At 43.1% G+C, this 12016-nt stretch overlaps 1 protein-coding gene across 1 annotated transcript in view; it reads left to right on the top strand.

Moving 5' to 3' along the window:
* Positions 1-12016, top strand: part of hmcn1 (hemicentin 1) — a 92132-nt gene that overhangs the window by 62714 nt on the left and 17402 nt on the right. The window contains exons 42-73 of the mRNA XM_037770770.1: positions 115-211; positions 880-1002; positions 1132-1287; positions 1743-2024; positions 2137-2304; positions 3208-3321; positions 3572-3658; positions 3771-3962; positions 4505-4678; positions 4766-4879; positions 5129-5274; positions 5364-5514; positions 5784-5981; positions 6061-6174; positions 6281-6468; positions 6584-6680; positions 6855-7016; positions 7171-7284; positions 7378-7580; positions 8025-8106; positions 8201-8332; positions 8601-8750; positions 8977-9136; positions 9244-9368; positions 9485-9668; positions 10006-10103; positions 10222-10500; positions 10592-10788; positions 10962-11043; positions 11274-11410; positions 11492-11633; positions 11818-11962. Of these exons, the coding sequence (XP_037626698.1) occupies positions 115-211; positions 880-1002; positions 1132-1287; positions 1743-2024; positions 2137-2304; positions 3208-3321; positions 3572-3658; positions 3771-3962; positions 4505-4678; positions 4766-4879; positions 5129-5274; positions 5364-5514; positions 5784-5981; positions 6061-6174; positions 6281-6468; positions 6584-6680; positions 6855-7016; positions 7171-7284; positions 7378-7580; positions 8025-8106; positions 8201-8332; positions 8601-8750; positions 8977-9136; positions 9244-9368; positions 9485-9668; positions 10006-10103; positions 10222-10500; positions 10592-10788; positions 10962-11043; positions 11274-11410; positions 11492-11633; positions 11818-11962 (4793 nt within the window). The remainder of the gene's footprint in view (positions 1-114; positions 212-879; positions 1003-1131; positions 1288-1742; positions 2025-2136; positions 2305-3207; positions 3322-3571; positions 3659-3770; positions 3963-4504; positions 4679-4765; positions 4880-5128; positions 5275-5363; positions 5515-5783; positions 5982-6060; positions 6175-6280; positions 6469-6583; positions 6681-6854; positions 7017-7170; positions 7285-7377; positions 7581-8024; positions 8107-8200; positions 8333-8600; positions 8751-8976; positions 9137-9243; positions 9369-9484; positions 9669-10005; positions 10104-10221; positions 10501-10591; positions 10789-10961; positions 11044-11273; positions 11411-11491; positions 11634-11817; positions 11963-12016) is intronic.

Raw genomic sequence — 12016 nt, 5'->3', positions numbered from 1 at the left:
CTACCATTCACATCTTTTAAAAAAAAATACATATCCTATTTATTGGTTTTAGTTTAGACTTTATCCGTGTTTTGTTTCCATATCTCATGACTTTTCTATGAATCTAATTGTTAGGTCGCTAGCGCCCAGGTGCAGGATTCAGGCAGGTATTCCTGTGAAGCCACCAATGTTGCCGGCAAAACAGAGAAGAACTATAACCTGAATGTGTGGGGTGAGTTTATCTGAATTTTTGGCTCTATGTGTTTGTTATTCTGTTCAGAAGAAAATGTTTGTGTTTGCTAAGATGTTGATTCTTAAGTTGATTTTGACAAAAGTAAAAAAGTTTTTTAATGAGTTGTCTGCAGACCACTGATGAAGCCGAACCCACTCTCTATGAAAGACTGCAATGGGCCTGTTACCATAGTTATCTAGTACTACCACAGTGTTTTGACTTGACGAAGATCCAAGTAGGATCGAAAGGTTGTTAATAAAAATTGTGGCATAGAGTATTGTGCAGGCATTACCTTTTTCTTTGCTAATTCTGTTCTGATGGCCCTTACTTGATCGCACTTACGTGATGTGCGTATAATTAACCTTCAACCTGTTACCATAGTTACCTGTGTTTGAACTGACCTGAAGCCAGTGTTTGATGATAACAGCAATGGTTGGGCATACTTTGGGTTTTAGTTCCACTTCCACTATTCTATGTTTAGGCTCAATGGTTGGTGAGTTCTTATATTGCTAAGATTTTATATTAAAAATTATATAAACATTTTTATTAACATTGCCTGGGTGGACATATTTACATTTTCTACTCATATTTTCACAAACACAGACGTCACAGCATTGTTTTTGAACGAGATGTGAGCGCCTCCTTTTGGTGTCTTCTCATTATTACAGTTTCTCCCAGTATCCGTGGCTCAGAGGAGGTGTCTCCTCTGACTGTGATTGAAGGAAGTCTCATCACTCTGGTGTGTGAGTCCAGTGGCATACCGCCCCCCAGCCTCACCTGGAGGAAGGATGGTAAGTGTATGTGTATGAGACACAACGTGACAACGAGTGCAAAAGATACTAAACGGACATTGTATGATGCACTGAATACTTTGTGGGTGACGTGTTTGAACACCATCTAACCTTTTGTGTGTGTCCCAGGTTCTGAGCTCAAGGTGGACCAACGGCTCAGGGTTTTGTCAGGAGGTCGTCAGCTGCAGATCTCCAGCGCCGAGAGGACAGATACAGCCTCCTACACCTGCACAGCCTCCAGTGCAGCTGGTACCACTTCCAAGGAGTATAGCCTGAAGGTTTATGGTACGTGTGTGCCACCAGATCGGTAACATCTAGTGATCAAAGTCATATCAGTTGTTTTGCCTTTTATGGGGATTGCACTGTCAGAGAAATTGAATCAGTTGCAGGATGGTAAAATCACTAAAAACCTGCTTTGAATAGACAAGGGGAAATTATGTATTTTACATGTCGGGAGGCAACAGCAGTATGCTGAAGATGGTAAAAGAGGAAATTCACAAAAATGTCCTTTATTTCTAGTATTGTGGACGAGGGCTTAAACTGAAGGGATGTCTACTTTTACCCCCCAAAATGTACAAATTTACAAATACATGTTTGTATCATGTTTAAAACGACTAAAACATCATGCAGATAACTGGATCCACTGACACTGTGGCTGACAGTTCGACAGAAAGTTATATATCTATGCAGCAAATAGTTATAGAGCATGTGCACCAACTCACTTGCTTCTCTCACTTCAGTCCGCCCTTCCATTAGACGCAGCGAGGACGACACCGATGATGTTGCTGTGACAAAAGGAGGTGATGTGACCCTGCAGTGTGCTGCAGAGGGAGTCCCACGACCAGCCGTCACATGGTTGAAAGACGGACGGCCTATCACAGGCCAGCACGGTGCGAAGGTCCTGAGTGAGGGGAGGCTGTTGCAGATTAAAGATGCTAAGGTGTCAGACACGGGACGCTACACCTGTATCGCTGTTAATGTGGCAGGACAGACTGACAGCAAGCATGACATCAGTGTACATGGTATGAAAACTGTTTTTTAAATTGTTTTTAAAAAAAATTGTTCTTACAGTCCATCTCAATGTCTTAAATGTTCTTTCTGTCCCTCTCTCTCATTCCCTCTCCTCTTGTTCAGTCCCACCTAGTATAATTGGTCAGGTGCAGTTGCCAGAAAATGTGAGTGTTGTAGTGAAGAACCCAGTTGCTTTGAGCTGTGAGGCCTCTGGCATCCCCCTTCCTGCCATCACCTGGCTGAAGGATGGTCGGCCAATCAAAGCTACCAGCTCAGTGCGCGTCCTCTCGGGTGAGTTACCGTCTGACTTTTTGGGCTTCCAAATTAAGTATTTCCAAGCTTGGTCCCCCCCTCAAACGTCTATAAAATTCCTTCTTACTTTAGTGTCCCGTACATGAAGTAACAGACTCGAAGAAAGCATGCCTCCAAGAATATGAATGATAGTCTTCATTTAAGAGGAGTAACTTGAACTATTGTGCTTCCTAGCTGGGTTTCAAAGGCCAAGCAGTTGCAATACATCACCAGTAATAAGATGTAATAGGATCATTGCAGCTGGGGCCAAACTCAACAGACAGAGATTCGGGAAAGAAGACAAACAGGAGCAATTGCTTTTTTAAACATTCAACAAGGTGTATTGGGTGCTTCCAAATCAACCGTGGCCCCTGAACATACAGCATACACCCTGTGCAGAACTTAAAGTACCATTCTCTGCCAAGTTGACCCATTTGGTTTTTGACTTATCTATAATTTGAGCACGCTCAGAATAATCTGAATTGTTTGGGAACCTAATAAATGCCATTGCTTAGATGTAGAGGTGTATCAGTTATGTGTATGATGTAGTATAGGAGGTTCATTCAGTGCACTGTAGAGTTCACCTTGTGTCAATGTTTGTCGGGAGATTCTCATGAACCCTGTTAAGACAAAGTTGTTTTTAAAGACAGATGCAATAAGTCTTGGATCTCATTAAAGTGGTTTATAAATGTTTTAACAGCTGTGAGCCTCGGAGTCTAAATTCTTCTGGTAATTGATCCCAGTTTTCAAAGATTAGTGATTCACTTTCAAAAGGCTTTGAATGTTGTCCACGGGATGTTTTCCTTTAGTGAGAAAAGGGGCAGGTTTATGCTGACATAGCCTTTGAAAACATTCCATGATGACAAAAGATAAATGACAGTAATTGGCCTGTTAAATCTCTAGGTGGTCGGAGCCTGCGTCTAATGCATGCTGCAGTAGAGGACGCTGGGAGGTACACCTGTATTGTGTCTAACAGCGCTGGAGAGGAGAGGAAGAACTTTGACCTCGACATCCTTGGTAACGATATCATACACCTATTTTGGCATTTTGTTAGACGGAATCATATTGAATGAAAATGTCTTCAACTTCATAGTACAGATTAAAATAATATGTCAGGAGTGAAAATTTATTAACATTTATAGGTCCTTCAATTTCATTAAACTTCAATCTGCAGAGATGTGTTGAACATGTATATCACTGTGAAAGCTGTTTCATGAATGGGAAGACAGTGAGAACCATGTAATTGATTTTCAGTCTGATTCAACAGTTCCACCGAGCATTGTGGACGAGGGAAGTATGGTGGACACTAAAGTCAAGGAGAAACACAACATTACTCTCACCTGTGAGGCGTCAGGTAATCGACATAACAAATACATCTTCTGCTCATGAAAATTCTCTTGATCAATCCTTAATGTAAATTACATTAAAGATACATTAATCCTTAACCTCACCTAATAATCTCCCAGGTAACCCTGTACCAGAGATTAAATGGCTGAAGGATGGACAGCCGTTGGTGCCTGACAGACACCACCAAGTTTTGTCTCACGGCCGTTTCCTTCAAATCTCTGGGGCCCAAGTTGCAGACACCGGCAGGTACAGCTGCCTGGCGTCTAACAGTGCAGGGGATCGCAGCCGCCACTTCAACCTCAACGTCCTGGGTACAAACACAATTCTCTTTAATCATTTCTAGTTCAGTCAGGACCATTTTAGTCAAAGAAACTTTATTTCCATTTGCAGTAATATATATTTGGCGGAGGAGATCACACCTCCTTGCCCTTCCATGTACATACATGGAAAGCCAAAGACAGGGAGAGCAGCAGCAAAGACCAAAGATCTACAGGACAGAGCCGGCATCAGTGACAACAGAAATTACATTGATTAAGTCAGACACAGCATGAAAAGGCGGAGCTGGGCTGGAGGTGGGTTGCAAGCAGCTTGCAGAGGAGGCAGCAAGGGTAGGCAGGCTAGAGCAGCTTAAATAAGGCGCCCTGTATGAGATTTGCCAATTGAATGCATAGAGGGGAATCAGCTGATTGGGCTGTCTTAAGATCAGCTTCAATCAGCTGATTGGGCTGTGATATGAGCTGAGCTTGACTTCATGGCCTGCCTGAACTAACGCTATGCTCGATTATGAATCAAAATATTTGAGAAGAATTTGCTCTAGATTAATTTCTCTGCTCTTCCCTCCTTTTTTTTCCAGTTTCTCCCACCATTGCGGGGTCAGGTCCTGACGGTTCTTCAGAGGAGGTGACCGTAACTCTGAGCAGCCCCACCTCTCTGGTGTGTGAAGTCCAGTCCTACCCTGCTGCCCTCATCACCTGGCTCAAGGACGGCACTCCGTTTGAGTCCAGTCGCAGCGTCCGAGTCCTTCCAGGTTTGAGATCACATGTATCTAACAGTAGTGTCAAACTGAATAGAATACACTAGTATGGTTCATCATTCATCACCCATGCTTTCACAGGTGGGCGAACCCTGCAGATTCTCAATGCTAAAGAAGAGGATGCTGGGAGATATACCTGTGTGGCCACTAATGAGGCTGGAGAGACACTGAAGCACTATGAGGTCAAGGTTTACGGTGAGATTCCTGCATCTTTGAAAACATGCTTTATATAAAGATTTTCACATGGCACATCTCAGTTCTAGCACAGCCTATTTCATATTACATGAACAAGTAAATATAACTAAAATCACTTATAATTACATATAGTGATCAAACAATAATTTAACATTCAATCTGTAAATTCTTGATGATGGATGATCATATAAACATACCTACTGTATATACACATATCACTGTTATCTAAAACATGTTTCTTGACTTCAGTTCCCCCTCAGATCAATAAGAATGATATCCCAGGGGAAGGACTGGCCCCCAAAGAGGTCAAGATAAAGGTCAACAGCACACTGACCCTGGAGTGTGCAGCTGAGGCCTATCCTACCGCAGCACTGCAGTGGTACAAGGACGGACAGGTAGGAATCTGGTTTGATTATGTGGGAGATTATGTGAGAAAATTAAGAAAGTGAACTGTAAAACCTACAACTACTTTTTCCCTCCACAGATCCTGCGGGCAGATGGCCATGTGTCCATAGCAGCCAACGGTCGCATTGTTCAGATCCAGCATTCTCAGGTGTCAGACACCGGCCGCTACACCTGCGTAGCCACTAATATAGCTGGAGAGGATGAGAAGGACTTTGATGTAAATATACAAGGTGAACTGGGTTGACTGATGCCGATGTGTTAATTGAGACTATTTGTGCATTTCATTCATTTCTAAATTTACAAACTGAAAATGGAAAACAACTGCAAAAATAATTCCTGCTTTTAGAATGAAAGCATTCATTTTAAAGTCAACATCTTTTGAGATAAATGCATAGCCATAGCATCAGTTGTGTTTCCAACCATACTTTGAAATTACGTTTAAAAAAATGCTCAAAGAAGAGCTTAAACGTTTCTCTTCTTTTTCTTTTCCTCTTTTCAGTTCCACCTAACTTCAACAGGCCTGGTGGAGATGGTGATACCACGTCTTCCCCGGGCTCTGGAGGGGATGTTCGAGATGTGATACTCAACAATCCCATCTCTCTGTACTGTGAGACCAATGCCGTCCCCCCTCCGACACTCACCTGGTACAAAGATGGACAGCTGCTGGCCTCCAATGACAAAGTTCTGATCTTGCCAGGTGAGATATAAACAAAGAGAAAGAGAGAGAGCAAGACAGAGAGTGAGTTCATACTAACCTTTGACAGTTTTATTCTCAGGTGGGCGAGTGCTACAGATTCCCAGATCCCAGGCTGATGACTCAGGCAGGTACACATGTGTGGCTGTCAACGAGGCAGGAGAAGACTCCATTCAGTATGATGTCAGAGTATTATGTGAGTAAAAATACTTTTCTTTGTAGTACAGTCAGTTTAACAGAGCCGGCGGGAAAGTCTTTTTACACAGAACACTTTCTCATTGTGTATTTCTGTCCTTTATCAGTGCCCCCGACCATACGGGGCGCAGACAGTGATTTGCCTGATGAGGTCACAGTCTTAGTTAACAAAACGACCCAACTGGAGTGCCACGTGGATGGAAACCCAACACCCAAGATCACCTGGTATAAGGACAGCCAGCCAATCAGCTCTGATGGGCCACATAGGATCTTGTCCAATGGACGAACACTTCAGGTAACAACCAGGAAAAAGAAACGCTCCATTACTTTAATGTGGTATATTCTATCTATGTACAGTAGAGCTGTGTTCTTACTGGATTATACTTTTCTCCATCTTTCTCAACCATCAGGTGTTGACTGCTCAGGTATCTGACACAGCACGCTATGTGTGTGTGGCTGAGAATGTCGCTGGAAGTGCAGACAGATCCTTCAACCTTAATGTTCATGGTGAGTCACATTTAAATAAAAATGAGTATTATTATTTTATCAATTTGCAAAAGATGAACTGAAGATACATCGTCATTTACTCACTGAAGAAACTACTGCTTTCACTTAAACGCTGTTGAAGGCCGCACTCTGAGATACTGTTTGCTATACTGAATGTTTCCTTTTTCATTTCAGTGCCTCCCACCATTATCGGCCTGAGTCCTGAGACTGTGACTGTGGTGGTGAACAACTTCGTATCTCTCTCGTGTGAAGCTACTGGTTTCCCCCCTCCCACCTTGAGCTGGCTAAATGACAGGGGTCCCATCCAGGCCAACCCCAATGCACTCATCATGCCAGGTGCTGCAAACTTGGGTCACATTTAATAGAATAAACATTGAGCAGTGGATGACAACTGAAGCCATTAAAAGAATAATTAGAATATCTAGATGCCATAAAAATGCATAATGGCAGTAGATGCTGAATGTGTCTGTGTGTCCATTTGTGCCTTCAGGTGGTCGTACGCTACAGATTCTGAAAGCAAAAGTATCTGATGGAGGAAAGTACATCTGTGTGGCCATTAATGCAGCAGGAGAGGCTTACAAACACATCTACCTCACCGTTTTCGGTCAGTCCACATCCACACTGTGCATACTGTACACGGAGCGCCTGACTTTACATCATTAACGGTAAATCTTTTCCTCGTTCCTCTGCCTTTCAGTTCCTCCAAGTATCCGGGACAGTAGTGGGGACTCTCCTGTGGTGGTGAATGTGCTCGTTGGGAAATCGGTAACTCTGGAGTGCGAGTCCAACGCTGTACCTCCTCCCACCGTCACCTGGTACAAGAACGGCAGGGTGGTGACAGAATCAGTGAACCTGCACATCCTGTCAGAGGGACAGATGCTCGAGATCAAAGGCTCAGAGGTAGGAGATGAATGGATGCCATGTTGTTTGTTCTTGTTCTCTATCATTTTTATGCTGTCAACAGCATCTTTCAGCAATCGCATGTCAGGTCAAGCAGTGTGGCCATTACTGTGTGATGTCTTTCTTCTTTGGTTTTGCTTTGATGAAAGTTTGATTTTGTAGCAGCCACTGTTGTCTTTGTCACCTGCTGCTATTTGTTTGGGTGAGAGTAGGACTTAAAAGTAGCTCAAAGGTGCTGTTAGGTCAGATAATGTCATGGGGCCCAGCCTGATACCCACTGTAGGGCCTGGTTATGAGTCAAAACATCATTTAACATGAATCCTTGACTTCTATAGGAATGCTCACCGAGCTTCTGGCACATTTTACTTTTTGTTGATAACTGACTTTTTTTTTTAATGTTTTTTTTTTTTTTTATCTTCCTGATATGTCTCCTCTGTTCTTCAGGTTTCTGATACTGGACAATATGTTTGCAAGGCCACCAATGTTGCTGGACAAGTGGACAAGAACTTCCACTTGAATATCTATGGTAGCTCATTATAGATAAAACACATATTGAATTTTCAAACAATGCTTAACCCTTACAATATAATATTAAAGAAAAATCTCTTGTCTCCCTTCAGTGCCTCCCAGTATCGATGGCCCCGCAGAGGAGAGTGTTGTGGAAACCATCAGTAACCCAGTCACCTTTGCCTGTGATGCTACTGGAATCCCTCCTCCGAGCCTTGCTTGGTTGAAGAATGGACGACCTATAGGTACGCCTGCGTTTAGGTTTAAGTTTTTTGTGAATTACACAAACCACAAAAAAAATGTTGTCTGTTAATATCCTCCTGAGAAAGGAGATTCATTATTCTTCTGTATCTTACATTTAAATAAAATTACCAGCTGTTTCTCAACAAGTTTACACAGGAAAAAAACACAAGTAAGGGTGGATGAGGCAAAGGGGAAAGGGGTGACATTACATAACTAGGTTATCATTGTCATTTCATTTATACCAAGCATATGAACTTCATATTTCTTTAGAGAACTCAGAGTCTCTGGAGATGCACATCTTCTCAGGAGGAAGCAAGGTGCAGATTGCCCGGTCACAGCTCTCTGACAGCGGCACTTACACGTGTGTGGCTTCCAACGTGGAGGGCAAGGCACGCAAGAGCTACCATCTCACCATCCAAGGTACAAGGCATAGCCTCAGTCACTATACATACGTTTGAACCCTTTTCTAGAGATCAGTCTCAAATTAAAGAAATGCTAAATGTATTTGTTTCCAGAGGAGTGCCGTAGAATATTACGATTTTCTCGTCAAGCTTTATGTGTCGATAAGTTATCATACAAATACATGTATTTTATGGTTTCTCATGATATTCATAGGATTGTGCTAACACCAGTAATCCTCTCTTAGTCCCTCCCAGTATCTCTGGATCAGAGCTGCCCAGTGAAATGGGAGTCCTGCTAAATGAAAGCATCCAGCTGGTCTGTCGAGCCCGAGGCACCCCGACTCCAACCATCCAGTGGTTGAAGGATGGGGAAGTCATCAACAATACGAGAGACGAGGAGCTCAAGTAATGCTTGCCACAAAATAAAAAACAAAATAGAGGAAAATTGGTGGTTTCACAGTAGGTGATATATAATGGTGGTAATGATGATGCGATGCTGCCTTTGTGTTCAGGATCAGTCCAGATGGCAGCATACTCACTGTGACTGGAGCTCACACCACTGATAGTGGCAAGTACACATGTGTGGCCACCAACACTGCAGGAGAAGAAGACAGGATATTCAATCTGAATGTGTATGGTGGGTTTAATTCATTTTACAACACATCGCATTGCCTGTAATAAACAGTCACTTCTCTTTGATGATGGCATGTTTGTTTTTATGTCACTGACTTTGCATTACATTTATTTTTTCAGTGCCTCCTGTGATAGGCGGCAACAGTGAGACAGTCGAGCAGCTGACCACAGTTCTGGACAGTTCTGTCAACATTGAGTGTGTTGCCGCAGGATCTCCTCCGCCCCAGCTCAACTGGCTGAGAAATGGCCTGCCTCTGCCAGTGTCCTCCCACATACGGCTTCTCTCTGCTGGACAGGTGCTCCGGTAGGTCAGTGGACAGGGCTAAAGAAGAGTTTGTAACACATGGTGCTGCACATTGTGCAACGTATGTGTGGGAAAATGCTGATCAGTATTTTCCCACACATAAGTTCAATTATTGCAAAGCAGTGTGTTATATTGGGGTAAGACTAAGATATGTTTTTCCTCCTGTATCCTGCAGGTTTTCCTACTATTAATTCAGTGTAGAAATTCACCCTGCATAAAAGTCTTTCATTGTAATGGGTTGCATTGGAAAACCAAAAATTAGTTGGTTATTTTACACCTTTAGTGAGAATTCAAATGTAACAGGATACTTATATATTGCACCTTTTTAAACTTTCAGGATTACACGAACCCAGGTGTCCGACAGTGGCATCTATACCTGCGTCGCATCAAACAGAGCAGGAGTGGACAACAGACATTATAACCTAAAGGTGCATGGTGAGTCTGAAAACATTACTGGCTTGTAAAATCTGAGGAATAAATCACTAAACACCATTCACAGTGAACTGTTCAGCAATAAATAATAATCAACCGTATGTTTTATTAATCTCCTCAGTCCCTCCTGGTCTGGATGGAGCAGGGAGCACAGAGGATGTGACTGTAGTCAGAGGAAACTCGGCTTCTCTGCTGTGTATTGCGGATGGGACGCCGACCCCCACTTTGTCCTGGCTCAAAGAAGGGGTAACTCTAATTCCTGACTCCCACCTCAAATTCCTCAACCTGAATACCACAATGCAAATCATCCAGACCCAGGTCAATGATACAGGACGCTACACCTGCGTGGCCAACAATACTGCTGGTCAAGCTAGCCGCCACTTCAGCCTGAAAGTGCTGGGTGAGTAAAAGCAGATTATAGCTCGTATTCTTCAGCTTCTGTTTTTGATTCGAGGATGAGAAAATAAATATTGTTTGGTTTTCTTATTCAGACCCTCCACGCATCAAGGGCTCTGCTGTGCCAGCAGAAGTATCTGTTGTGGTTAATAACGTCCTGGAGCTTCAGTGTGAGGCCTCAGGTATCCCACAACCCTCTTTGACCTGGCTGAAGGATGGACGTCCGCTCCCACAGACAGACAGTCTGCGCCTCCTCCGGGGAGGAGAGGTGCTCCGTGTGGCCTCAGCACAGGTCAGTGACCAGGGATTGATACAGTGATATATTAAATTTAAATTTAATCAGTTTCTCTTTTTCTATAAAACTATTAAAACCATACTTTATTTACACACTTTATATGATAATATAAGTGCTACGATTTTGGGTCTTTTTCCTTTTTTTTCATGCTTTTCTTCACTTGTACTCAGTTGGAGGACACAGGAAGATACAGCTGCTTAGCCAACAGTCCAGCGGGAGATGATGACAAGGAGTTCCTGGTTAGAGTGCATGGTGGGTAACACAGATGTGTAACACACATTGCAGTGTACACTGTACATAACATTGTGGAAACAATCTATGACGTTAAGGTAATTATTTATGTACAAATAAGGATGATAATGGAAATGGTAATAGATTTTTTACTAATATTTCTTCCTGTCTAGACAATGAATAAATATTAAGGTGAGGTGAGATTGGGCTATAAAATCAATGTCAGTCTCTTTGTGGCCTCCCTGTAACAGTTCCCCCTAACATTGCGGGCGAGAGTACACCTCAGGATGTGTCAGTACTGCAGAACAGACAGGTGACTCTGGAGTGCAAGTCCGATGCTGTTCCTCCTCCAACTCTGGCCTGGCTCAAAGATGGCCAACCATTGCAGGTCAGATATGAAACAACTATCCACACAATGCTTTGACTTCTCCTAAAATGTGCTCACAAATTACTTTCAATCTTTGTGTAGGCCTCTGCCCGGGTACGTGTTGTGTCCAGTGGCCGCTACTTGCAGATCAACATGGCTGAGCTCAGTGACAAAGCTCAGTATACCTGTGTGGCCAGCAACATCGCTGGCAAGACCACGCGACAGTTTAACCTGGCCGTCAATGGTACAGTTATATCTTTTATCTACAACTAATGTACTTATAGAGGTGCTGTATATCCTTTCTTTTAGAACTGAGGAAGAGGAGAATCTGTCTTTTTCCAATTACCTCTGGAATTAATTATTGAGCTGAATTCATTACTCAGCTGTAAATGAGTAAAAAACTATGTGTCTGTCACGTGTCCCCTCAGTGGCCCCAACTATCAAGGAAGGCTCCCAGACAGTGTCAGTGCACATCAACAAGCCAGCAGTGCTTGAGTGTATCGTAAGTGGAGTGCCACCGCCTCGCGTAACCTGGAGGAAACATGGTGCCATATTGGCAGGAAACAACCCAAGGTAAATCCACATGTCATATAACAATGATGCCTTTTTGCTGATTATAGCAGTATT

This window comes from Sebastes umbrosus, chromosome 5 (assembly GCF_015220745.1).
Source record: "Sebastes umbrosus isolate fSebUmb1 chromosome 5, fSebUmb1.pri, whole genome shotgun sequence".
NCBI classification, from domain to species: domain Eukaryota; kingdom Metazoa; phylum Chordata; class Actinopteri; order Perciformes; family Sebastidae; genus Sebastes; species Sebastes umbrosus.
Note: the sequence above shows the minus strand (reverse complement) of the source record. Positions and strands in the feature narration are given on the sequence as shown.